The sequence below is a fragment of the Cetorhinus maximus genome, chromosome 1, assembly GCF_964194155.1.
Source record: "Cetorhinus maximus chromosome 1, sCetMax3.hap1.1, whole genome shotgun sequence".
Lineage (NCBI taxonomy): Eukaryota > Metazoa > Chordata > Chondrichthyes > Lamniformes > Cetorhinidae > Cetorhinus > Cetorhinus maximus.
The window spans coordinates 178,216,621-178,243,925 of NC_135879.1; the positions used below are offsets into that span (position 1 = coordinate 178,216,621).

The 27,305-nt window shown below is 42.3% G+C and overlaps 1 protein-coding gene across 3 annotated transcripts in view; it reads right to left on the reverse strand.

Annotated features, from left to right (window-relative positions):
• unc13bb (unc-13 homolog Bb (C. elegans)) overlaps positions 1–27,305 on the reverse strand; it is a 754,941-nt gene that overhangs the window by 45,093 nt on the left and 682,543 nt on the right. For all 3 annotated transcript variants that reach the window (XM_078550332.1, XM_078550323.1, XM_078550314.1), the window contains 4 exons: positions 26,812–26,889; positions 19,770–19,858; positions 16,933–17,085; positions 15,515–15,638 (listed from right to left, as the gene is read on the reverse strand). In XM_078550332.1, the coding sequence (XP_078406458.1) occupies positions 15,515–15,638; positions 16,933–17,085; positions 19,770–19,858; positions 26,812–26,889 (444 nt within the window). The remainder of the gene's footprint in view (positions 1–15,514; positions 15,639–16,932; positions 17,086–19,769; positions 19,859–26,811; positions 26,890–27,305) is intronic.

Below are 27,305 nucleotides of genomic sequence, written 5' to 3' on the forward strand. Positions count from 1 at the left end.
GCTGACACAATGATAGGTAGGAAATTAAGTTGTGAATTGGACACAAGGAGCCTAACAAAGGGAGATGGATATGTTAAGTGAGTGGGCAAAGATCTGACAAATGGAGTATAATGTGGGCAAATGTGATATTGTCCATTTTTGTAGGAAGAATAAAAAAGCATATTATCTAACTGGAGAGAAATTGCAGAGCTCTGAGATTGAGTGGGATCTGGGTGTGCGAGTGTATGAATCACAAAAGGTTAGCTTATAGGTAAAGCAAGTAATTAGGAAAGCAAATAGAATGTTATCATTTATTGCGAGGGGAATCGAGTATAAAAGTGGGGAAGTTATGCTTCAATTGTACAGGACACTGGTGAGACCACATCTGGGGTACTGTATACAATATTGGTTTCCTTATTTAACGAAGGGTGTAAATGCATTAGAAGCAGTTGAGAGAAGGTTTACTAGACAAATACCTGGAATGGGCAGGTTTTCATATGAGGAGAGGTTGGACAGGTTAGGCTTGTATCCACTGGAGTTTACAAGAGTAAGAGGTGACTTGATCGAAACCTTTAAGGTCCTGAAGGCTCTTGTCAGGATGAATGTGGAGAGAATGCTTCCTCTTGTAGGAGAATCTAGAACTAGGGGGTCACTTTAAATATAAGGAGTTGCCCATTTAAGACAGAGATGAGGAGAATTATTTTCTCTCAGAGGATTGTGAGTCTTTGGAACTCTTCTTCAAAAGGCAGTGGAAGCAGAGTCTTTGAATATTTTTAAGGCAGAGGTAGATAGATTCTTGATAAACAAAGGGGTGAAAGGTTACTGGGGACAGACGGGAGGTTACAATCAGGTCAGCCATGGTCTTATTGAATAGCAGAGCAGGCTCGATGGGGCGAGTGGCCTACTCCTGCTCCTAATTCGTATGTTCACAACTATTACTCTAAGACAGTCGGGACCACCTGAAGTTTGTGATTTGATTCGTAATTTTGGATGGTTCCAATTGCAGGACAATTGACCAATAGAAGTTTGAACTTCCCCGGCAATCGCCTTGCAATCCTTATCTGGGGCCTTCAGGGGGTGGGGATGAGGGAGAGCTCGCCAGCACATCTTTGGGATAGTCCCAGTTATGAAGATATTCCGGAGCCCGGAAGTTACAGGCCATAGTTTATAATATTTACTCATAAACACTTAATCTGAAATAATATTGTTTCATTTTCTTTGAACATTTTTGAACATTAATTAGAAAAATATCACATGGGAAAAAAAAGGTTAAGTGACTACAAAACTGAAGCCATCCTCTTCGGCTCCTGCAAACACACACTTGGTTCTGCTCTTGACATCAACGACCTCCTCCAACTCAGGTTAAGCCAAGACCTGTGCAACCTTGGCGTTCTGCTCAACCTTCAGCTCAGCTTTCTCCTCCTATATGGCCTATTACCAAGACAGCTTCTTTCACCTTTGAAATATTGCCCATTCTGACCTTATGGCCAGGATTTTACGGCCCTGTGGTGTGTCTCCCCTGGCAGATACGGTGAGCCACTATAATCTCCATTCAGTTCGTTGGGACCATAATGTCCCGCTGGGCAGGAGGGGCCATAAAATCCTGGCCAATGTCTCCTTCTCTGGTGCCTAAACAGTAATCTACGTCTTTGTACCAGAGGATTAACTTATCACTATTTTTAGTTGCGGGATGTTGACGTGGCCAACATTTATTGCTGATCGCTAGTTTGCATTATTTCCATACTTTATTTGGTTTCACTTTCATGGACACAAAGGGAACAGCTTAGCAGAACTACAGAAAATTGCATCATTCTTGGAAAGGTCAATCTGGGAATTCTCAGATAAAAAAAATCTTCAATGTGTTATTTAAATGCAGGAATCAGAAAATTAAAGTAAATCAAAGAGATGGCATCAAAATCAATGATATAACATTCACAAATATTATGAAGCGGTCTTGAATAACTGCTTTGTAATCCTGTGGTTAAGAAGTAGAGGAACCTGGACAATAAAACCGAAGGTCAGACTTTCATAAAAGAATAGTTTATGAAGAAGTTAAAGTTGACCAAAGGATATTTAAAAAGTTGAAAAGTGAAAGAGTACACATATTTATTTAGTTATTCTCCGAAAGCTATAAAGTTAACCTACAACTCATTAAACAATAACACTTTTCAGGACCTCCCGACTCTTTCACCAAAATAGAAATGTCACAGAAACTGAATTTCCAAACTTTTTCCAGCGATTTACTGGAGGGTCCATTTCAAGAATATGTCATTTCTTCCACAGCAAAGTTGCACTGGTCATTGGGACTGTGTTCAATTATCCTCAGAGTAGAAATTGGAACCAGCCCAATAACCCATGATACTTAACTTTTGCTGGGAAACCTCTTATTTTTTACATTAATCACACAATCAAGACACAAAGGCGAAAAATGCAGTGATTAAATATTTTTGTATCAAAACTACACCCTGCACCACAGAAAACAACACATCTGGCTGCAGGAAGTTTAGGAAAAAGCTTTATTCATTGAAGTTGAGCAATATATTAAAAATAATGTTTTTCACGCTTCCAAGTCGAGACATTTAGAAATATCCACAAATGTGTGAGTGTTGTGCATCACTGAAACTTAGGAGCTTCTTTTAACAATGTTAACTTGAAACAGTTATTTTGAATAAGTTATTTCCCTGGATCATTGCCAGGTATCCACATGTTCATCTTAATTTTTCCCTTTTAAAAAAAAGTGCTTGAGCTCCTGCCAAGCAATCTTTTTTTGTGGACAGATAATAGCACTTTAAATGCAGGTACCACTAAAGACATGTACAAAAATACGTGGATTACCTTAACTTTTTCTTTCTTTTAGTGAAGTCTGGACAGGGATGGAAACATTAGGTATTCTGATAGAAATAAAAAAGTTTCTATTCTCCTGGCTACAATTTATTTCTTTGATTTCCATTCTCAAATCTTTATTTTTCCATCTCATTGCTACTCCTAGTCAGACATCAACACTTGAGTGAAAGCTAACCTTAAGAACACAGTAACCTGAGCTCCATTCCATGTTTAATTTCTTCCTATATGCCTAATCCTATTTCCACTTAGATTACTCAAAATAGGAATGATTTAATTGTAAGTTAAATTCTATTCTAGTTGAGCAATGCCCCACAATGTGTAGAACACATTCAAGTGCAGATTTAAACCAATCATGGTGACAGTCTATACAATTTGTTTACCATTCTGGTTTAATGTCATGCAACACGTCTTTGTTGATAATCCCATATATTTAAGTATATAAGTGTTGTGACACAATACTGCACTAATAATTGTGAAGAATAGCCATAAGTATCATGCTAAACATCCAAGCAGCAATTTCTTCTTTGTATATAGTTAAGCATAGAAGATGCTAAAGTGAAAATATAGAGTCTACAACTTTATGTACAGTCCATAAAGCAATGAAATCCCTCAGCTTTTACAAACAAGGGAGACACCTCATTTTCCTGCAAATTGCACACTATCTAGTATTGCTGCAGTGGCAGACCGTGGAACTTTGTGAATAAACAAATCACAAGGTAGAACATTTAAACCAGCACAAACACTACAACTCCAGATGAACACCAAGTAATGAAACTAGCTGCACTTCAAAATGATAACATACACTATTACACATTAACAGGTAGAGAGTGCTAACAAACACACCTAGGCATGGACACATAAGCAATATCATACTTACAATCATCTGTAAAAACCAGCATGTAGAACAATTAAAGAAACAGTCATCAGTCAATGTAAGACCATGTTCTAATATTTTCTGATTATACATCATAATAGACAAGATTGACAGCAATTATAATTCATCCTTATAAAATATCCTTAAATATGTTGTCTTGCTACCCCATGGAAAGACCCAAGTTCAATCACTGCTCTGTGCTGAATTAATGGCAGCGCCAGGGAAGATATAACTAGTCTCAGCACCAAACAAGGAAAGGAAAATAAAATAGGTTTTTGCCTATATGGAGAAGACCCTGTTGGAGGATTTCCAAAGCGGTAATAATATTAATGTTTCTAAAAACAAAATGTCAAATGTACATGGTACCAAGATAAGTCTTGCCTGCGGTTAAACATCCACCTGAAACACATGTAAGGCTCAAACATAAATAATCGCTATTTGAGTGAGGTGGCACAGTGAAGGTGGGGTGGGGTGGGGCGGGGGGGTGGTGGGGAGAAGAAGGGCAAATGCTCTGAGTTTAAGACCATGAAATTAAACATATTGGGGTACTGGGGCCATTTCCTGGCCTGAGCCTGGTACTATGGAGTTGATGGAACCCAAGCCTAGAGGCTCAAGGATCTTCAGAATTCATCTACAACTCAGGATGAGGAGTCAGTGTTGCTGGGTCTCCACAGACAGCTTGCCCAACAAGAAAAATCAATTGCTCACCGACTGTCTCACCATCAGCAGCCCTTAGGCAAGATACAAGATGTGGTTGGAGCCAGCAATGGCGAGGGGAACAGGGATGAGGGGTGGTGGTTTTTGAGTGACTGAAATGGTTGTGAAGCATTCCTGCTCCTGCCTCCAGAGAAACATATTGTTTAAACAAAAAAAATCTCTTGTTGGAAGCTGACAGGGACATTGAAGAATCCTGAGCAGCGGAGTTCTAACACCTGTCTTGCTCATTAATGGCAAATTTCACACAGTGGTCTTTCAACAGGCATTTAGCCCCTAATTAACATTTGCAAGGACCCAACGCCAGTTTTAGCTAACCGTCTGGGACACTGAAAAAAAATGGGAATTTAGCAGTAGGTCCAAGGTCTGCGCAGATTAGCTGTAGGCTTTCCCATTGTTTAATTGGTATGTTTTGTGGCTGTTGTAAATATGAAAAAGAGGCATGATGCACACTATTTCCAATCTTCTGTATCGAAATCTTAAATAATTGTGAAATGATAGCATTCACCATTGTGTTACAAACTTATCCGGTTGAGATGTTAAAACATTACCAGATAATATGGATTCTAAACTTGAATTTGTGTCTACCATTTCACTTGAACTGGCATCCCGGGGGCAATATTTCAAGAAACCTCATTAGCAATTCCAGTCAACCTAAAGATGTTATGGCTACAGAGGGACCATTTCTTCATTGATGAGAGAGCAGAGAAAGGAAGAATGTATAAAACAGCAATCACCACTTCTTTTCTGAATTATGTCTTCTCTGTACATAGCCATTGGAGCACACTAGATCAGTCTGAAACAGTTCAATCTAGTGGAAGACTTAAAAACGATGTGTAAAGTACAAATAGGTGAAATAGAGATGAGACAAGTTAATTAGCCTTCTTCAGAGACTGGTAAAGTGCAAGCTTGCCCTCACAACATTCCACTCGCTTATCAAAGGTATCCTACTGAAGGAGTAGGTCAGGAGGAAACTAAAGTTGTAAGGATTCCGGAGCCATTTAAAAAAGATGGATGGGACTCAATTCCTGGATTCCCACCCCCATTCCCGGTGCCCCCAATTTTTGGTGGAGCGGGATAACGGTGTGGGTGGCGAGCCCACATGCAGCACTCCTGACCTTGCTGGGGTAAACATCTCCTAGCCTCCCCTACACTTTTCATGGAGTCAGGTCTGCTCCTCCATGACTTGTGGTTCAGAGAAGGCCATAGTCTGGATTCAGGAACCTTGTGAAAGGTAAGGCCAAATGACCTTACTTATGACCTTTTCATGCCAACTCATGCCCCTCCATCCACCTCCCCCATGGCAATTCATGACACTTACCCATGCTGCATGACCCTTCATACCCTCCTTGCCAACTCAAGGAGATATTCCCACTCACCCAGTATACACTCTGTACAGAACGAATGAGCCCTATAGTAACAATGGCATGCGTGGAACAGCTTTAAAAAAAACTACCCATTCATATTTTACTTAAAAACACTACTATTGCTTCAACCCTATAAAAATGTCAATCAAACAGACTTTTAAAATTTCAATACCAGAAACTTTAAGCACTTGACACGTCTTTATCTTGTGGAAATAAGAGAAAATAGATCACAGAAAAAAATTGCCCAATATTGATAAAGCTGTCAATTAGGCAAAGTTTTCCCTTCTCCTCAGCTGCATTAACAAAGTAAAACCTTTTATGGGAGTCTGAGCTCTCAGCCAAGCATGCATTATGAGGCTACAGTGGGGTCAGCTCCATCTGGTGGCTTGGGCCACCGCTGCAGACAGTAAATTCAACAGAGGGAGGATAATTTTGCTAGTGTGAAATAGGTGATATCAATTCAGCAACTGTTATAAACTTTCCCCCATTTTCATTTCAATAGAAACAAGTATCAGAGATATTAAATGGTGGCTAAATCAATATCATCTGTTTTACACTTTCTTCCAAAGTCAAAATTACTCCAGGATGTGAGCTGTCTTCCCTTGCTTGAACGTGGAACAAAACTCTTTAGTCACTAGCTCACGACAAAGGCAAGAGAAAGTCAGAGAACATGGGGGAGAATTTTCTCCCCGTCAGGAGTGTTGTGCAGAGGTGGGCGCGGGCATGCACGCAGCCAATCAGCACCACCAATCGGCTGGGTGCCGCCATTTTACATGGGCGGGCCAATTAAGGCCCACCCTGCGTGACGTGTGCCCAGAAGCGCTGTGCGCTCCCTGTGCGGGCAGGGGTTTGGGGGGGTGGGGGGGGGGGGGGGGGGGGCGTTGCCTGAGTCAGGAGTGAGTCAGATATCTCCCTGAGGCACCTCTGTTTTAAGTTTGAACAGTTTAATAAAGTGTTGAAAAAAAATTTATGACATGTCCCCTCATGTGAAACTGCCTTGACACATGAGCTGGGACATGTGCATTAATTGTAATGACATTTTTTCTGAAAATTTTAAATCATTCATGAAACCTCATCCCGCACGTGGATGAGGTTCCATGAAAAATGCGAAGGCCGCCTGGGCTCTTTGCCTGCCCGCCAACCTTAAGGCTGGACGGGCAGCTCAGCTGATTGACTTAATTGCTTTTTAACAGGCCTTCATGGGCCTTTGACAGTTCGGTGGGCGCGCAACTGACTCAGCTGCACACCCGCTGACCTGAAAATCCAAATGTCGCGTGGTGACATGGGAAGCACGCATGACGTCACCCCGCATCATTTTACGCCTCAGCGAGTGGGCCCCGCCCCTGCTCACCGAGCCGAAGATTCTGCCCATGAAATACAAAATGATCCAGGGTCTGCCCTCTTTCCCCCCACAAGAATTTTTATCATTATAGGAACAGAAGTAGGTCATTTAGCCCCTTGAGCCTGTTCCATTATTCTATTACATCATGGCTGATGTGTACTTCAACTCCATTTTACTTACCTTGTCTTCATATCACTTGATACCCATACTTAATAAAAATCGATTGATCTCAATCTTAAAAATTGACCCAGCAGCCACAGACTTTTGGAAGAGAGTTCCAGGTTCCCACTACATTCTGTGTGGAGGAAATGCTTCCTGATTACACACCTTGACTGGAGCAGTGCACGATGCATGTTCTGCCCAGTTTCTGCCAAATTTAGTAGTAGAATCCTGAAACAGATGTTACACCATGTTCGTCCAAGTCAGACATGTCTTAGGCAGACATACTGGGCACTCAAGAGTTCCAGCTGCCAGTTTAGAAGACGATGCCTGGAAATTGGTACTCCAATTCCAACTTTTCACTCAGCAATCAGTCAGGGTACACTTTCTCACCCTATGTTTCTCTGTGTACACTTTCACTACATTGGTACAACACTATAGTAGTGGTTAAAATTTAAGTGAGTTCAATTTGAAAACAGGCGATATTACTCTCCAAAGGAAGATGAGCTGAATCAAATTAATATTGTATTGTCCAGCAAATGAAATGAAAATGTCATTGACAATAATCAAGACAGTGAGCTGGATTTTACTGGCCACTGGCATGTGGGTTTGGAGCTGTAGGGGCCAATAAAATCATATGATGGCAGGGCCAGAAGCGGACAAGCTGCCTGCCCCAAGCAGGCAGGCAGCCAATTTACGTAGTCCCATTAAGAGCTATTTTACATTGGAGTAAGCCCCTACTGTGTGGATTGGCTGCCAGCTAAATGGAGTCTGCCTCCTAGCAGCAGCCAGGTGGGTAGAGGTCACAGCCTGAGCGACCTCCCTGGAGGGGTTTGCCCTTCGACCCTCTGCCCCGTGAATTTTTTAAAAACATTTTCTTCACCCACCTTCTGCAGGTCCAAGGACTCTTGCGTTCCATGGCAGCAACCACCTCGCCTGGTGGTGCTGCTGAGGCTTCAGAGCTGCCAGCTCTGTGATTGGACCTAGAGCATGGAGAGCCCGCCTGCAGTCTTTAATTGAATGGTGGACTCACGGATGGCCAATTAGGAGGCCGCCTCTGGTAAAATTGCCAAGCAGATCCCTCTGCCAGCATGTCCGGCCTCGGGAACTGCTTTCACCCTGGCACAAGGTCCCCACTCACCTGGTAAAATTCAGCCCAGCCTTTTAATCAAACAAAAAAATCAGCTCAGAAAATAAGATGCTTTTCATGAAGATTGTGTAAAACAAGGACAAACTTAGTTATTTTGCACTTTCAATGCAATAAAATGTTCCAAGACACTTCACAACAACATTATGGGCAGAATCTTCAGCTCAGCGAGCTGGGGCAGGGCCCGCTCGCCGAGGCATAAAATGACGCACGTCACCCGACATCATCGCGCATCATTCAGTTTCTTAGTTCGGCAGGCATGCAACCGACTCGGCTGTGTGCCCGCTGAACGTCAAAGGCCTATTAAGGCCAGTTAACGACCAATTAAGACAATAAACTGAGCTGCCTGTCCAAACTTAAGGTTGGCGGGCAGGTGAAGAGCCCAGGCGGCCTTCACATTTTTCATGCATCCATGGATGGGATGAGGTTTCATGAATGATTTTAAAGTTTCAGAAAAAATTTTATTAAAATTAATAGACATGTCCCCTATCATGTGACGGTTTAATATGAGGGAACATGTCCTAAATTTTTTTTTCCTTTATTAAACTTTTTAAAACAAACTAATCTACCTGAGGCACCTCCGTGCCTCAGGGGGGTTTCTGTGCTCTTTCACGCACATGTGAGAAAGAGCACAGGCCCCAACTCAGGCAAACCCCCCCCCCGCGCCGCACAGGGAGCGCTGAGCGCTTCCGGGTGTGTGTCACGCTGGGCGGGCCTTAATTGACCTGCCTACGTAAAATGGCGGTGCCCTGCCGATCGTGGGCAGCGACTGGCTGCGTGCACACCCGCGCCCGTCCCCACACAACCACCCCCCCGACGGGGAGAAAATTCTCCCATATAAAACTATAAGACACCAAGCCACAAAAGGAGATATTAGATCAGATGACCAAAAGCTTAGTTAAAGAGGTAGGTTTTAAGGATTTTTTTTTATCCATTCACAGGATGTTGGCTTCACTGGCTGGGCCAGCATTTATTACCCATCCCAGGTTGCTCTTGAGAAGGTTGTGGTGAGCTGCCTACTTGAACTGCTACAAACCATGTGGTGTAGGTCCATGTCTTAGAGAAGGAAAGCGAGCTAAATTCTTTTGGGTGGGGGTGAACAGCAGGAGGTCGTGGTCCACATTGGGACCACTGACACAGGTAGAAAAAAAGATGAGGTCCAGAAAGCAGATTTTAGGGAGCTAGGAAGGGAATTAAAAAGCAGGACCTCAAGAGTAGTAATCACAGGGTTGCTCCCAGTACCACTTGCTAGTGACCATAAGAATAGGAAGATTGAGCGATTCAACACATGGCTGGAGAAGTGGAGTAGCAGGGAGGCCTTTAGATTTCTGAGGCATTGGGACTGGTCCTGGGGCAGGTGGGACCTGTACAAGAAGGACGGGTTACACCTTAACAGGACTGGAACTAATACCCTCAGATGAAGGTTTGCCAGTGCTTTTGGGGAGAGTTTAAACTAGATTGGCAGGGTGTTGGGAACCTGAGGGGAAAATCAGAGTGGAGAGCAAAGAAACAGACAGTGGGAAGTGGGAGAGATAACTGATGAGGAGGATATATCAGAGTAGTATCAAGGTAAATAGAATACTTGGAGACTTTGATAGAATTTGAGTAGTCAACAGTAAGTCATCAGATGGGGTCAGAGTAAGAGGAAAGTAAAGAAGCCTAAATCAGGGTTAATGTGCATGTATGTGAATATACAGAGTGTGGTTAATAAGATGGTGAACTACAGGCACAGGTTGACAAATGGAATTATGGTATTATTGCAATAAGAGAGACCTGGCTCAAAGAAGGGCAGGACTGGGCATTAAATATTCCTGGGTACAAGGTGTTTAGGAGAGACTAGAAAGGAAGAAAAGGGGGCAGGGGAGTGGCAGTGCTGATTAAAGATGGCATTACAGCACTGGAGAGGGAGGGTCTTCCAGAGAGGTCAAAGACAGAATCTCTATGGCTAGAGGCAAGGAATAAAAAAGGTGCAATAACACTGATCGGTGTAGTATGTAGACCACCAGTTAGTGGAAGGGATGCAGAGAAACAAATTAGCAAAGAAATTACAGAGGTACAAGGATTATAGAGTAATTATAACGGAGGACTTCAATGATCCAAATATAGACTGGGATAGGAATAGTGCAGAGGGACAAGAGGGGCGAGAGTTTCTGGAATGTGTCAAGATAATTATTTGCAGCAGTATGTTTCCGGTCCAATGAGAGGGCAGGCACTGTTGGACCTGGTTCTGGGGAATGAGTTGGTCCAAGCGGATCAAATATCACCGAGAGAGCATTTAGGGGACAGTGACCAATGTATCATAAGGTTTTGTTTGGCCATGGAAAAGAACAAAGAACAATCCAGAGCAGGGATAATTAACTGGAGGAAAAGCCAGCTTCAATGGGATGAGAATGCACCTGAGTTGAGTGAGTTGGAATCAAATGTTGGCATGGTGGCTGAACAATGGCCCACCTTGAAATAAAAAGTATTTCAGGTAATGTCAAGGTACATTCCCTTGAAGGGGAAAGGTAGGACAAATAAATCCAGAGCGCCCTGGATGTCGAGAGAGATAGAGGTAAAGATAAAAAGGAAGAAGTTCGCATACGACATGTCAGGTAGAAAATACAATGGAGAATCAGGCTGAATATAGAAGGACCAGAGGGAAGTGAAGAAACTAATAAGAAATGCAAGGAGAGAGCATGAAAAGAGACTGGCAGCTAATATAAAAGGGAATTCCAAGGTTTTATATAGAATATAAGTAATAAAAGGGTCGTAAAAGAAAGTAGAGCCGAATAGGGATAAAAAAAGGGGTTACATGTGGAGGCAGGAGCAATAGCAGAGGTATTAAATGAGTGCTTTGCATCTGTTTTAACAAAGGAAGAAGATGCTACCCAGGCCGAGGTGAGAAAGGAGGTAACTGGTACACTAGAAGAATTTACAATTGAGAAGGAAAGAGGTGTTAGAAAGGCTATCGCTACTTAAAATAGATAAGGTTCCAGGATCAGTTGAGATGTGTCCAAGGGTACCGAGGGAAGTGTGAGTGGAAATTGTAGAAGTACAATAATCTTCCAGTCTTCCTTAGACACAGGAGAGGTGCCAGAGGACTGGAGAATTGTGAATGTTACACCCTTGTTCAAAAAGAGGTGCACGGATAAAGCCAGCATCTACAGATCAGTCAGGTTGACTTCAGTGGTAGGGAAACTTCTGGAAACTATAATTCGGGATAAAATCAATCGTCACTTAGACAAGTGCAGGATAATTAAGGAAAGCCAGCATGGATTCTTTAAGGGAAAATCATGTTTAACTAATTTGGTGGAGTTTTTTGAGGAGGTAACAGAGAAGGTTGATAAGGGAAATGCTGTTAATGTGGTGTTTATGGATTTTCAAAAGACATTTGATACAGTGCCACACAACAGGCTTGTGAGTAAAATTCTAGCTCATGGAATAAAAGGGAAAGTAGACACTTGGATAAGAAATTGGCTGCGTGACAGGAAACAGAGAGTAGTGATTAATGGTTGCTTTTCAGGTTGGAGGAAGGTTTGTATGGGAGTTCCCCAGGGGCCAGTGTTGGGACCGTTGCTCTTCCTGTTGAGGGCATGATTTCAAAATTTGCAGATGATATGAAAATTGTATTGGAAATGTTATCAACTGTGATGAGGATAGTCTTGAACTTCAAAAGGACATAGACATATCGATGGATTAGGCAGACAAGTGGCAGATGAAGTTCAATTCAGAGAAGTGTGAGGTGATTCATTTTGGCAGGAAGAATGTGCAGAGACATTATAAAATAAGAGGAGAAACTCTAATGGAGGTGCAGGAACAGAGGGTCCTCTGTGTATATATACATAAGTCATTAAAGATGGCAGGGCAAGTTGAGAGAGCAGTTAATAAAGCATATAGTATCTTAGGCTTTATTAATAGGGGCATTGAGTACAAGAGTAACAGGGTCATGTTGAACTTGTATAAGACAGTAATTAGGCCTCATGTGGAATACTGTGTCCAGTTCTGGGCACCATACTTGAGGAAGGATGTGATGGTACTGGAGAGAGTACAGAGGAGATTCACAAGAATGATTCCAGGGATAAAGAACTGTACTATTAGGATAGATTGGGCAGGTTGGAATTGTTTTCCTTGGAGAAAAGAAAGCTGAGAGGAGACTTGATAGAGGTATTCAAGATCCTCAGGGATATGGTCAGGTAAATAGTGAGAAATTGTTCCCGCTCAAGATAGCATCAAAAACTAGAGGACACAGATTCAAAATAATTGGCAAAGAAGTCAAAGTGACATGAGGAAAATTTTTTTCACCCAGAGGGTTGTTGGAATCTGGAAGGAACTTCCTGAGAGGGTGGTGGAGGTAGGTTTGGTCAAGGTATTCAAAAGGGAGTTGGATTGCTATCTGAAAAGAAAGACTGTACAAGTTACAGGGATAAGGCAGAGGAGTGGGACTAGATAGAATGCTCTTTCAGAGAGCCAGCGCAGACTCGATGTGCTGAATGACCTCCTTCTGAGCTGTAACCATTCTCTGATTCTGTGTGCCATTGCTCAGCCAGGAACCAATGTAGGTCAGTGAACAGAGTGATGATAAGGGAATGGATTTTGGTGTGAGGTAAGACATGGGCAGCAGAGTTTTGGATGACACCAAGTTTACGGTGTGTAAAACATCAGAGACCAGCTAGGAGTCTGTTGGAATAGTCAAATCTAGAGGTAGCAAAGGCATGAATGTGTGTTTCAGCAGCAGATAAGCTGAGACAGAGGTGAAGTCAGATAATGTTGCAGAGGTGAAAATAGGTGGTCCCACTGATGGTGCAAACATGTAGCTGGAAGCTCTTCCCAGGGTCAAATGTGACACCAAGATTGTGAACAGACTGATTTCATCTCAGGCTGTTGCCAGGGAGAGGGATGGTGTTAGTAGTTTGGAAACTGAGTTTTGTGCAGAGACCAAAAATAATGGCTACGGTCTTCCCAATATTTGAGGAAATTTCTGCTCATCTAGTACTGGCTGTCCGATAAGCCACCTGATAATTTAGCAACAGTGAAGGAGTTGGGAGAGATGGTGCTAAGGTAAAGCTGGGTGTCGTCAACTTACATGTGAAAATAATGCTGTGCTTTCGGATGATGTTGCATAAGGGCATACACGTAGGTGAGAAATAGGAGGGGGCCAAGCATACATCCTTGAGGGACACTGGAAAGACTCTGAATATGATTAGAGATATGAATGAAACCAGATGTGAGCAGTCCCACCCAAATGGATGATTGTGGAGAGGTAAGGGAGTAGGTTGGTGTGGTCCACTGTGTCAAAGGCTGCAGGCAGATTTAGAAGGTAAGCATGGAAAGTCTACCTTTGTCACAGTGACATAGGATGTGATTTGTGATTTTTATAAGAATTGTTTCAGTTCTGTGGCAGAGCGGAAACCCAAAGAACAGGATTCAAACATGGAGTACCAGGAAAGATGGGAATACATTTGGGAGGCAACTGCAAGTTCAAGGATTTTGGAAAGGAAAGGGAGGTTAGAGATGGGGCAGTAACTTGCAAGGACGGTGGGGTCAAGGGTTGGTTTTTTTGAGGATGATGATAGATTTAAAAGAGAGAGGGGCATCACCTGAACAGAGAGAACTGTTAACAAGATAGGCTAACATGGGGACCGAGAGGGGAGGTTAGTGGGAATAGGGTCGAGGGAGCAGAAGATGGGTTTCATGGGCAAGATGAACTAGGAGACGTCTTGAGGAGAGATAGGAGAGAAACTAGAGAAAGATGAGAATTCAGGGCTAGGGCAGGGGAAGAGCATTAAAGGAAGTTTGGCCTGGTGGGATAGTAGAATGGAGGGCAACAACAGAGGTAGCTGATCAGATTGTCTCAATCTTAGTGACAAAAAAGTCCAAGAGCTCCTCACCTTTGTTGTCAGAGGTGAGGGCAGTGGGAGTGGAGAGGGGTTTAAGGAGTTAACATTAGAGAAGAGAAGCCAGGGTTATCTTTGCATTGCAGGATGATCCTGGAATAATGAGCAGTTTTGGGGTGCTTTATGTGGTCCAGCTGGAAGTGGTGGTGGATGGCTAAACCAGTTGTCTGCCATATCCTTGCGCCCCTTAGACGTAGGGGAGTAGAGATGACGGCCATACCAGAGAGAATGTCCAGGGCGAGACAGAGTAATGGTTTTATTGGGGACTAGGGCAAAGGTGGTGTATAAATTTGCAAATGGGGGATATTATATTAGGTACAGTCAGTAAGATACAAAGCATGGGAAAGAGTGTATGTTCCAAAAATGTTTTGACTTGTATTCCACCAAACATCTATTTATGCATGGAAGGATTCATGGTTTGATTATACAGGCTACCCAGATCTATGCATAATTAAAAACTAAAGCCATATGTAAAGTCTTGCACATTGCTTAATAAACTATAAACATTAAAATGTGATCAGTCTCTAGTCAAGCACTGTTCCCTATTTCGAAAATAGAAGCAGTTGCCAAGTGTACTGCTATATAATATAATGCGATTAATATTGTGTTATCAGCCCTTAGGAATTTCAATGTACTATTAATAAACAAATTCATTAGAAATAGATTGGTTGGATCCATCAAAGTTCATTGTTAGCACATATAAACAGTACAAAGTCCAGCATAGCATTATTATAATTGCTCAATACATAGTTATCTATTTTCTGGTACAAGAAGCCCCAGATGCTGTTGTTCGATTCCCCCAGAGACCAAAATACCAGCATGAACCACACTAGCTGCACTCCATAATAATCTGTTCACAAACAGTACCAACTAACATACATTTGTAAATTATTTTAATCAAACATTAGATTTGAGAATGTGGAACTCACTAACACAAAGAGTGGCTGAGGTGAATAGTATAGATACATTTAAGAGGAGGCTATATAAGCATATGAGGACGAAGGGAATAGAAGGTTATGCTAATAGTGTAGGATGAGGAATGATGGGAGGAGACTTGAACGAAGCATAAACACCGGTGTGGACTGGTTGAGCCGAACGATCAATTTCTGTGCTGTGTACATAATGCTATTTCATCTTAAATGTGTTAAGAAATATCAAATTAAACCTATTATAATCCTTTGCAAAAAAAGTCACCAATCTTTATCCACTCACCGACTGATCAGTTAGAGGAGGCAGCACAATTGTCCTTTCTATTGTGTTCACTACAATTTTCCATAGTTCCTTGAGGACTCGTTTCAGTACTGTCTTTTCACAGACTTTTGCAAACAATGTTAGACTGCAAAAAGAAGGAAATATATTTAATAAAGCAAAATAACCTAATTTCAGTTGGTTACTTCTTGCAGACAAATATTGTACAAGATAGATAGTTTAGAATAACTGGAATTGAAAAATGTTTCAATTTTATTCCTTTTCACGGGCTTTGCTACAGAAGGATTGGGTGAACATGGCTACAGTTTGACAACTAGAACGATTCAAGGGGAAGCTGGTGGCGCAGTGATATTGTGAATGGATTAGCAATACAGAGCCCCAGGCTAATGTTCTGGGGACAAGTGTTTCCCACCATGATAGAATTAATTCAATTGAGTAATTTAAACACAGTAATGGTGATTATGAAACTATCATTGATTGTTGTAAAAACCCATCTGATTCACGAATGTCCTTTAGCCTGGTCTGGCCTACTAGTGACTCCAGGCTACATGTAACTGCACTTTGGCCTGGCATGCCATCCTATTCGAAGGCAATTAGGGATGGGAAACAAATGCTGGTCTTGCCAGCAACACTCACAACCCATGAAATAATAAATTTTTTTTAAAAATTTACTCAGGCTATGGCATGTGTGTCTTGTGGTGCAGTATAATTCTTCCTGCTGTGTCTTTCCAGCTGAGAGATGAAACAAATGCCAATATTTTTATAACTATTTTTTAAAGTACCCATCTGAAAATGGATCTGAGGTTTATAAAGATATACATTGATGCAAGTGAGCAAATATACAGAATACTATTATTTTGGTCTTTTTTGGACCATGGGAACACTATCTTTAGAAAGCATAACTTGAATACTCTTGGGTATGATATTACCTTTGTTCAATTTGCTCAATGTATTTTAAAAAATTATTTTAGAAGTTTTTTTTGTGATTAATCAGCTCCCAAAAGAGATTAAATAAGTCGGGGAGTGTCCAAGCAATACAAAGTTAACAACTGTCTGTTGGAACCAGAAAAATCGATGGAAAGAATGGTTTGAAGTTATGTTTTAAGACAGAAATGTACTGCACCTAGTGGTACAACAAGCAGTAAACATAAACTTGATAAGAAAGAACAATTGTGTTTAAATAACAGCGGGCAGGACTACCAGGGCTGGTGGAGGGGGTTTACTAATACATCAGGTTAATTTTCAACTATTAGTTATGTGAGGGAATAGCATTTGTGGAATATAATCATTACAACTAGCATTTCCTAAAACTATAACTAGGAATTTGTAATGTGTGCTTTTTAAAGAAGTATTTAGTCGATAGTCTGAAATGCCTTGTCCTTTTGATTACATCGCACTTGCTTTTCTTTCTCAAAACTCACTTGCCATCCAAGAAGTCCATTAATGGTCCAAGCACATTATCTGCATCCTGAGCCACACTATTGCGAGCAGTAGCTGGTACATTCCCAGTCCCTTTGACCTGGCTTAGGATGTCTCCCATCTGTTTAACACACTCATCAAGACGAGGCTGGAAACTACACCGTAGCATAGGTTAAAATCAATACAATCTCACAACAATAAAGTCCACATGTAAAACAAGTAAAATTTTTAAAAGGATGGTATTTCAGATTACAGGTTGCTTTATTTAAAGCCATTGTTCACTATACATTAGCTTCAAGGCTATCTCAACAACCTTGAACAGGCTTCATATAATTTTTCCCTAAGTATAAATGTTGCAGAAAAGATGGATATTGAAATTCATCTCACATGTAAAGTGAAATAATGGGGAGAATTTTACTGTCCCCAGCCAGCAGGTTTACTGGCAGGCTGTCTGTGTAAAATTCCCAGGAGGCCTTCCCTTCCCGCTGCTCTCCACCTGCCCGCTCCCAACCTGTCCACAATTTTAAGAGGGGACGGTTGCAAGACCGAGGTTAGCCCGCTCACCCTCGCCCCAATTTGGGCCTTTAAGTGGCCAATAATAATTGACGATTTAAGGGTTACTTACCGCCTGGCCTCAGTTTTGAGGCTGGCTTGGAAGACTTCAGGGGCGGGTGGCGGTTGATGTCTGGCTGGTCGTCTTGGGTGGTAAGGGGGGGTGCCTCCCTCAAAGGCCCCCTTTCTAGATTGGGCACCCCCTTGATGCCTGCCGCCCGCAGTGCTCCCTGTCCGCTTGGCAGTTCCATCAAAACCCCCATCTCCCTCTCACCACTACATTGGGCCTCAACTCCCCTCCTTACTGTGAGACCTCCCACAGTTACCTGATCCTGGACCCAGGGACATAGAATCAGTTAATTAAAGCCTTCGATCACAAGACATTAGCTTCAATACAAGCAGTCCCAAGTCCTGGCCACTACTGCCACTGCTGGGACTACAGAGCTGCTTGGCCAGCAGCTCTCTGGGGCCCCAGCCAAGTAACGCTTCTTGAAGCATTAAATGGCCATGGGGCTGCTATTGACTCTATGAGAAGTGGGCCAGGAACCCCGCCATTCGAAAAATCCTGCCCAATGCAAGGATCGGGAAAACTGTTCCCAGTTAAGTTGGGGATGAGAAGGGCCCAATCCGGGAATCCCTTGTTTCCACCACCCCAGCCTTGCTCACTTTTGGCGTAGGGTTTCTTGTTGATCCTGGGCCTGTGGTGGGTGCATTACTGGCAGCTGTCACCACTCCCAGTGGTGCTGACAGCAATGAAGAACTGCCAAGTTCTGATTGGCCAGCGGCTTTAGGTAGGTGGGATTTCTGCCTCCATCTCCTCCATCCAGGGAAGATCCAACTGTGGCCAATTAACTACCGTTTGGGCACTTAATTGCCTCAGGGGGTTCCCCACTGTTCCCCAACTGGTGGGCGAGATCCCCACTGGGCTCATTAAATCCCACCCATTGACTCCTCCTTCAAATACAAGTTCTCCATCCTATTCCCCATCCCCCTAAGCCCTTCGACATCTTGTCCTTTGTTGCTTAACCTCCTTCTCACCTTCAGCAATCTCATCTATGAAACCACTGACCTGCTCCCTTCCCCCTTTTCTATTCTAGCTTCAGGCCATCCAATTACACTTCCTCAGCTGATGCTTGCTAACATCATTAAGTTGTCTCTGTCCTCCAGGAATATTCTCATCTCCTTCAAGACTTCCATTATTACTCCCTTCTTCAAGAACTCAACCTAGCCACTACAATCTAACTGCCATGCTATCTCCAACCTTTCTTACCTATTCAAAATCCTGGAATGTATGGTGCTTCACAATTGAACTTCCACTACTCCTCAATAGAGATCTTCAAGTTTGTGCTTCCATCCCGACCACGGTACTGAGGTTAGATTAATCAAGATTACAAATGGCATCCTATATGATTGAAACTGTGGTTTTTAGTCTCTTCTCATCCCCAATTGATCATTCTATCCTGATTTCACTCATAACCGTCCCAACACAAATACTATATTGCTTTCAATAGCTAGTCTTCTGCTGCAGATATGGTTACCTGCAGTGTGATCTGGGAATTGATTTTTTTGCCTTCTTCCTCTTCGCCCAGTTAGCCCCATCTCCAGCACTTTGTCTTGCCCAAAGACTATTGCTATGGCCTCCAACTGCCTGGCCAACATTAATACCTGGATGATCAAAAGTTTCCTCTAGTTCAATGCCAGCTAATTCCATTTTTATCATTACCACTAGAAACCACATCCCTCTTCCCTTTATTCCATCAACATCCTTGGCTACTTCTTGAGCCTGAGTCCAGCCTTCTCCACAAATCCACTCCATTGCGAAGACTGTTTACAACCACCTCTGCAACATTTCCTGCCTCTTCCCTCAACTCATTCTTTTCCCCTCTACCTTCCAACCTATGAAAGCCTACTTCAGTTCAAGGTTTGATGTACCTGAAGTTCTCCTACCTGGCCTTTCAGCTTCAAAGCCATATGTTACAGCTCATTCAAAAGAATGCAACGAGACCCTGCTTGACAAAATCCCACACTCAGCTTGTTCCCACCTTCTCCAAACTCTTTTGGCACCCCTTACCTGTTGAATTCAGAATCTTTGGCTTTCTTTTCAAATCACTTAATGGCTCAGCTGGCCCACATTTGCGATTTATTTCTGCCTCAATTGTTCTAAGAAACCCATCCCCCTCCCTCCAAGTCATTGGGAGCTCAATCTATTCAGTTAACTTCTGTAATTTCATATCATGGAGAACTTTATTTTATAAAACAGATAAAGGTAAAAGGTTTAATTACTTACCTAACACCAAACACATCACTGAGATCATCTAGGACATTGTTTAGTTTCACTTGTAGATCCTTTAAACTGTCACTTGCCTCAGAATCCAGCTGTGATCAAAGATTTATCTTACATCAGTTTAAATAGTTACAACAATGCATTCCTAAATATACCACTGTGTTTCCATGTGAATGGAATCTAGATATCAGCCATAGATCCCAAAACTGGTGGATAGGGGGCAAGCAGCTAGAATGATGGCCAAGGACCAGGTGAATGTGTAATGAGAGAGTGAGAGTTGGATTGAGGGCAGGAGAGCGATGTTCTCCTTACAGCCTGTGGATTTCTCCAACTTGCCTCACTGACCCTGGACACACTATCACATTAATTCCATCTGTTCATCAGCTCTTATGGTGCTTAAATTTCTACCTCTTATCCTTGCAATCAAATGTTTTTCCATGTCCATGAGCATTCACTCCATGGCTCTCGTCCAAACTCAACATTACATCTGATTCTTCCCAGCCATGTGTGATTCCTTCTTCCTTTCCCACATCTGATTGCCTCTACCTTCCACTACCCCTGTCATGTTTCCTTTTCTTTTTTTTCTAGCTTCTCTTCCATCTTCCAGTCTTTTCAAAGCAGAGGTCGATAGATTTCTAGACATCAATGATGTTAAGGGATACGGGGATAGTGTGGAAAGATGGCGTTGAGGTAGATCATCCATGATCTAATTAAATGGTGGAGCAGGCTCGGGGGGCAAAATGGCCTACTCCTGCTCAATGTTCCTATCTCCCCAACTCCTTAATACTCTCTGCAAGCTGATCCCTTCTCAGAAACTGACCTCCTTCCACTTCATTCTCTCCTCACCTAATTCCTGATCATTCAGCTAACTACCTTTGCTGGCCCTAATGCTTGCCAACAATTTTCTTCTTTGTTCAGGTTTCATCTCTTATCCGTTCAAAATTGCCATTATCAGCCCTGCTCAAAAACCCACCTGTGACCTACACTTCCTCTCCTGCGATCATCGCATCTCTGCCTCTCCTTGTCCGAGATCCCTGAAAATGTCATTTCTCAGCATACTCGCAGCTCTCACAGTTCAAATTGTTTCATTGCCATTTAAACCCTTCATTTCAGCTTCACAATATATTGCCTTTTACCATCACTCCGAAGTAGCCTAGCAATAAGATCATATGAAATAGGAACTGGAGTAGGCCATTCAGTCCCTCGAGTCTGGCTGATTTAATTGTGGCCGAAACTCCACTTCCCTGCCTGCCCCCACAGAAATCTGTCTAGCCCAGCCTTGAATGATCCAGCCTCCACCACTCCCTGGGAAAGAGAATTCCAAAAACCAATGACCATCTAAGAGAAGAAATTCCTCCTCATCTCAATCTTAAATGGGAGACCCCTTAATTTTAAACTAGTTCCCCCACCAGATATTGCAAGCCATATAGCTGCAAAAATAATAGCTACAAGGTGGCTCAATGCCATTTTCTTAGGTCAACTAGGGATGGACTAAATATAGACTTGCCATGATTACCATTTGCAAAACAAAAAGAAATGGAATTCTGTTAATAATAAATGTCAACCGTAACCTTAATTAGAATCTTTCCTGCATATGACTAAAAATACACCAAGAACTATATTGATTTAATTATTTCTACACTTCTCTGTTATGTTCACATTAAGGTGCATACAAGAAAATGCGCAAAAAACAGTGGAAAAATCACTATAGGACAGGTTTGATCATGTTAATACTGATAATACAATGAACATAATTCAGGTGCTGCTTTTATGTTACATATAGTAGTACAGGTATGTCCTGTACATAAAAAGCAGGACAAATACAACCCGGCCAATTACTGCCCCATCAGTCTACACTCGATCATCCGTAAAGTAATGGAAGGGGTCATCAACAGTGCTATCAAACGGCACTTGCTTAGCAATAACCTGCTCACTGACACCCAGTTTGGGTTCCGTCAGGGCCACTCAGCTCCTGACCTCACGACAGTCTTGGTTCAAACATGGACGAAAGAGTTGAACTCCTGAGGTGAGGCGAGAGTGACTGCCCTTGACATCAAGGTTGCATTTGACAGAGTGTGGCATCAAGGAGCCCTAGCAAAACTGGAGTCAATGGGAATCAGGGGGAAAACTCTCCGCTGATTGGAGTCATATCTAGCGCAAAGGAAGATGTTTGTGGTTGTTGGAGGTCAGTCATCTCAGCTCCAGGACATCACTGCAGGAGTTCCTCAGGGTAGTCTTCAGCTGCCTCATCAATGACCTTCCTTCCATCATAAGGTCAGAAGCAGGGGTGTTCGTTGATGATTGCACAATGTTCAGCACCATTTGCGACTTCTCAGATACTGAACCAGTCCATGTCCAAATGCAGCAAGACCTGGACACTATCCAGGCTTGGGCTGACAAGTGGCAAGTAACATTCGGGCCACACAAGTGTCAGGCAATGACTATCTCTAACAAAAGAGAATCTAACCATCTCCCCTTGATGTTCAATGGCATTACCATCACTGAATCCCCCACTATCAACATCCTGGGGGTTACCATTGACCAGAAACTGAACTGGACTAGCCATATAAATGCTGTGGCTACAAAAGCAGGTCAGAGGCTAGGAATCGTGTGATGAGAAACTCACCTCCTGACTCCCCAAAGCCTGTGTGATGGAATACTTCCCAATTGCCTGGATGAGTGCAGCTCCCACAACACTCAAGAAGTTGACATCATCCACAACAAAAAACCCACTTGATTGGCACCACATCCACAAACATTCACTCCCTCCACCATTGACGCACAGTATCTTGTAGAAGCTACACACTCCTGGTACAGTGTGTCGGTGGTGGAGGGAGTGAATGTTTGTGGATGTGGTGCCAATCAAGCGGGCTGCTTTGTCCTGGATGGTGTCAAGCTTCTTGAGTATTATGGGAACTGCATTCATCCAGGCAATTGGGAAGTATTCCATCACATTCCAGACTTGTACCTTGTAGATGGTGGACAAATGATACAGCCTGCAGAAAAATATCCTATGTAAGGTTGCCAACTCTCCTGAAATGGCCAGGAGTCTACCAGATTTGCCATCAATCTCCCAGCAGCTATTAACAGCAATTTAGGAGATCTTAAAATGATAATTCTGTGATTCCACTCTGCAGTTGGTAGTCCCCAGCCACATGCCATTCATGAACAGTGATCATTGCATTCAGCAGCAGCCGCTCAGGTGCCATGTGATGATGTCGAATGTAAAACGATGTGGCCACACACGCGAACTGTGCTGACAAACGTCAGTGCTGCTGCTGCCTGTTTTTCTGCTGCAGCTGCCACGTCTGAGCTTCAGCTAATCACAGCACAAACAGGTGGTGAAAACCTGTTGACCTTCAGTGAGTTTTTAAATATGGCACTGATTATGATATTACATTGCAGCTCAATCCGAACAGCAAACAAATCTGACAAGGTGTTTTGCACTCGAGTAGAAGCTTTTACACAAATTGGAGACAAGCATTAGTATTCTGTGGTCCAGTGGGGTATTTACCCAGGTTCCAACATACAGATGGTTGAGATTGTGGTACAGATCACATTGGTGACAGGTGAGTTGCAAAATTATTTCAGAATTCTGACAGGCCTGTAAATCACCAACGGCAAAGGGGCGAATGACTAATTCTGACTTTCACTCATGCGTGGTAACCTCTTTAAGTGCCCACACACCCCCACCCTGTCCCCATCATGGAGAGTGAGTGTGTTGTTTAAAGGGTTAAATGGCCTCCTCCAGTGCTATAATTTCAATCATCGTATGAAAACGCTGTCGCGTTCAAGCCCAGGGTGTGGCGTAGAGATTGTTGCTGACTTCAGGACAATGTGTCATGGACAACAAGCTCACTGCTCATTGTGTGATCAATGTGGTTTCTAATGTGTGAAGTGCAAGTACCCCTGATGTTGCTAATTTAGCTTAATTGGTTGTGACCCGAAAGAGTTACAGATGGATTCTGACTGAGGCTTTCAGCTCCGAGTTGTCATCTTCAATGAAACAGGGGTCCAAGTCAGAGTCCATGGCGATGACAAGACATGGGGCCTATTAAAAGTGGCATGGACTAGGATTGCATCTTTTGGTTGCAGCGTGGTTTTGGTTGTAATTTCGGTCTGATCGTCAATGGGTTATCGGAGTACTGCTAATTACAGGTCAGATATTGGCGTGTCACAGCTATTACTACCCAGGTACATAGAGAGCTATAGTTAAGCAAAATACTGCAGATGCTGGAAATCTGAAATAAAAACAAAAAAATACCCAGCAGGGCAGGCAGCATCTGTGGAGAGAGAAACAGAGTTAACGTTTCAGCTCGAGATGATTCTTTTTCTCTCCACAAATATTGCCTGACCTGCTGAGTATTTCCAGCTTTTTATATTATTACTGTTGGCTATGAGTTAATCTGAGTGTTACCATTTTTACTATTAGTTATGGGTGCAATTTCAGTCAGTTACTAGTAGGTTTTGGTGGAATCACCTTCCATCTGTGAGTCTCCCCCCACTTTTGATTTCACCTATTCCCTGCCCTCAGTTTCCATTCTTTTCCCAACTTCTAGTTCTTGGAATTTCTCACACAGCTGCAGGCATGAAACCATTTGCAAAGATACTCAGCTACAGGGGACCCAACCTTTAGAAGGTTAATATCATAGCATTTGCAGAAATCCCGTGATTGAATATTACACGGACAGACAACACGTGATTGGATATTAGGTGATTAACCATCATGTGACCGTGTGGTCAGACATCACATGGTCATACCTCCAGGAATGCCTCCAACCACAGTTGGCAACCCCTAGTCCCAAGACGAAAATGGATGCCCAGCCAAAGATGGAGATAATAGGAGGGATGACCAAAAGCTTTGTCAAACAGGTGGGCTTTAAGAGGGATGGTAAAAAGGGACAAGTAGAGGGAGTGTACAAAGGGAATTCTGAAGCATAGTGCCAAGACAACTGAAGATTTGGTCAACAATGGCAGAGCGAAGAGAGGGAGGGGCATACAAGGCTACAGTCAGAGCACTGGTGAGCACTAAGGAAGAGCTCTGGAGGAGGAGGTTACAGAGATAGGAGGGGTGAGGTCATGAAGAGATTTTAAAAAGAAGCAGAAAATTTTACTTTGGAGTCATTCGAGGATCAGCAATCAATGTGACTGAGTAAAGACAGGAGTGATGGGTGAGCAAGACTGTACAGGATAGGTTACAGGAACAAAGTTCTGGATGAGCTGAATAGTATGGTATGGGAAGCCAGCCAGAAGTGCACTGGAATAATTGAGACTGGAGGTGACAAAATGCATGGCCTTCAGCAGTAGGATGGGTTGAGACAGGGTAAAAACATTTCATCATTGTGACATGGTCCCTTTGACTTAAACCAATGCTGGCTCAACAGGTTTAAACTTTTTAAGGTTACATTTTAACTGGCCAATTAGAACTGTAGGCTATACCTTCACTATGATGGCTAAATAATTTGTTATATTGACCTAATAATAATAATAATAATCCAGCATCACAAAGGGTGCTGAAAGTTGTAGACTAATAGCTAAATGCAACATTACAATTCTAGATCATTGATTGCAGGCTGGGAATTAACAGGGACTGAACCTTAATAATCTGCGGCTAGTTTCAGCCTAAACATAACAAACACAGCTCCCCTGTACAGAGTTAATCGGCAAAGCTTCAAGGATACAAACTTCACTTGAATTTTACTTTAACAAAAAAGACTTATTGCTTCAGCCACACAAATTAACTACGAAACCACAGCAATCATAGATATACTTCAAAAAATAAAAGCAAATGTTTTTGTTTGTTATACATTTAGCATAAATATCGAGTCAAAATATGAAGTAAACATTTCCAATTTTAAAGAATGAGCAGCTTGTCTGATTGAGGCAGTGTCAGGGCTGAATGTTGACTGCAATACAACTACAGCCACCTTCTGAAACAAAGCTCAAAAAGAACTTAGGCAGCTGCTATACAGTTTTTAAATTTCTGATGCAGAAGAAAGCTTGGTCTTACAGAGGTTTAACTGCCAATTAAAGGTTGGTGAGCAGCAGACCATGCATGCACTAAAGTACACTGGTGTAGTAATATGCACATGCAGAGCACTGTAACCCAGTTCAACTGTGAGTGCACAGTGTGTGCAAATGTGAGCACTTTTCTTACTCTTCGCTTTGAAATGCTCCCACTCTCTGTTTTTCAAACTGTCCAATTGGAGTGGGGGGCATAATTTCAGTAGACAATGCCAGACTTGACAACAGAATCATATTGCAAATTTTCCATTCTAGGTTTAGAGTAAATTCAGCAGATTTATGATATTGGAAATGTAATTGGTAGAGATATCACAATGAGTCAAATGGATAAGGATTTCTTGAAAGAAGTTCACAAAATATGTCACATCAAATTATCTGCACAAGATACTGAAATATATTCAGGGGAGATGGTAGTGAAGTGGTAATGGAAATGGTGATGCCACTGGCTAGTAACCCAGAGGCCCAGGCTATTATTTTGGGGACGTGGGTTCAAATCCCACCACAGCAGCTGGTGAAATATAAACTCAATTAATAAATCTGGAATTAAAAATTAATCTCAGTAATGCTGACCATAAAACTATCATCGATTGTTGTAAAAAGCCATCTGGTTCCTTTGGGGAAGGAAATCTGCCAACATGTGCCTCAAGATGCACAGCAATGTGGTTGGCTTTTAACTACTCTCTGAAATGGCCTAGCAAGCGGTTCAAGAGATGGGCAACAAATGCTGGCCTTGCCAGCAACGCCCACATCCCATGAGAAAATAAAGGAAAAAAATTCATGGGTCACTCTTCCATCTCATACATTAGCTGTTGTCTCTATTTGATAGACTAGTGCTGATTTGAATGAAATCTTGCCACTTGGGTATTTTGAAGCCGCTGTCACAGCAGAGAGAGATATGCTTGTATTTGTGAGGGCTCTGAAATGATGCATTATTCAAAGACTAAAAAAAAAATCACTGCTTCAAGCAAACTTTACAACATCATTAAATGTATAGAGGGAATCTACAAGTTCAGTCTCTTACCTCTTTTCCACCCATAGCTTCAAACATCTTTTCCAGCTGAACTCTCAGTTGTTGTACATTATTCATAAGAATACAAGGCTGGTGGATAGAAATGTAAAATTGTTCAATTAAAAATTACTCAGGTTCTTTATTTTTTAGGTCAAATTTGCATTCAGGTTTATGCAACAGCATATAAGACAGCTATATTCAGTTTCATTCATAAGGAGAAAACTCAACTTTCTCAGAGTTAAATATTTTCTTCAATTCTATTCCGGAAATGCAGCAGCATGAAGGGATTGATATAAGACACAAAAACAAGAATTATGGTTCATATTTTTCAGGCTGCAGGAATGCAAAGCGTAGAATTCCACGTGAGTCAGTATTAGAACCATTGCTCTTCTCAATATTTATACATATGTTTTGAACTTCGTTAGATGAAGAAGTAGAGAAAATTACAGGAAGTGGGACTAATTGGATTGCTCTTTGAAAGACTTAATGGGCCGAATGGCCTCGTT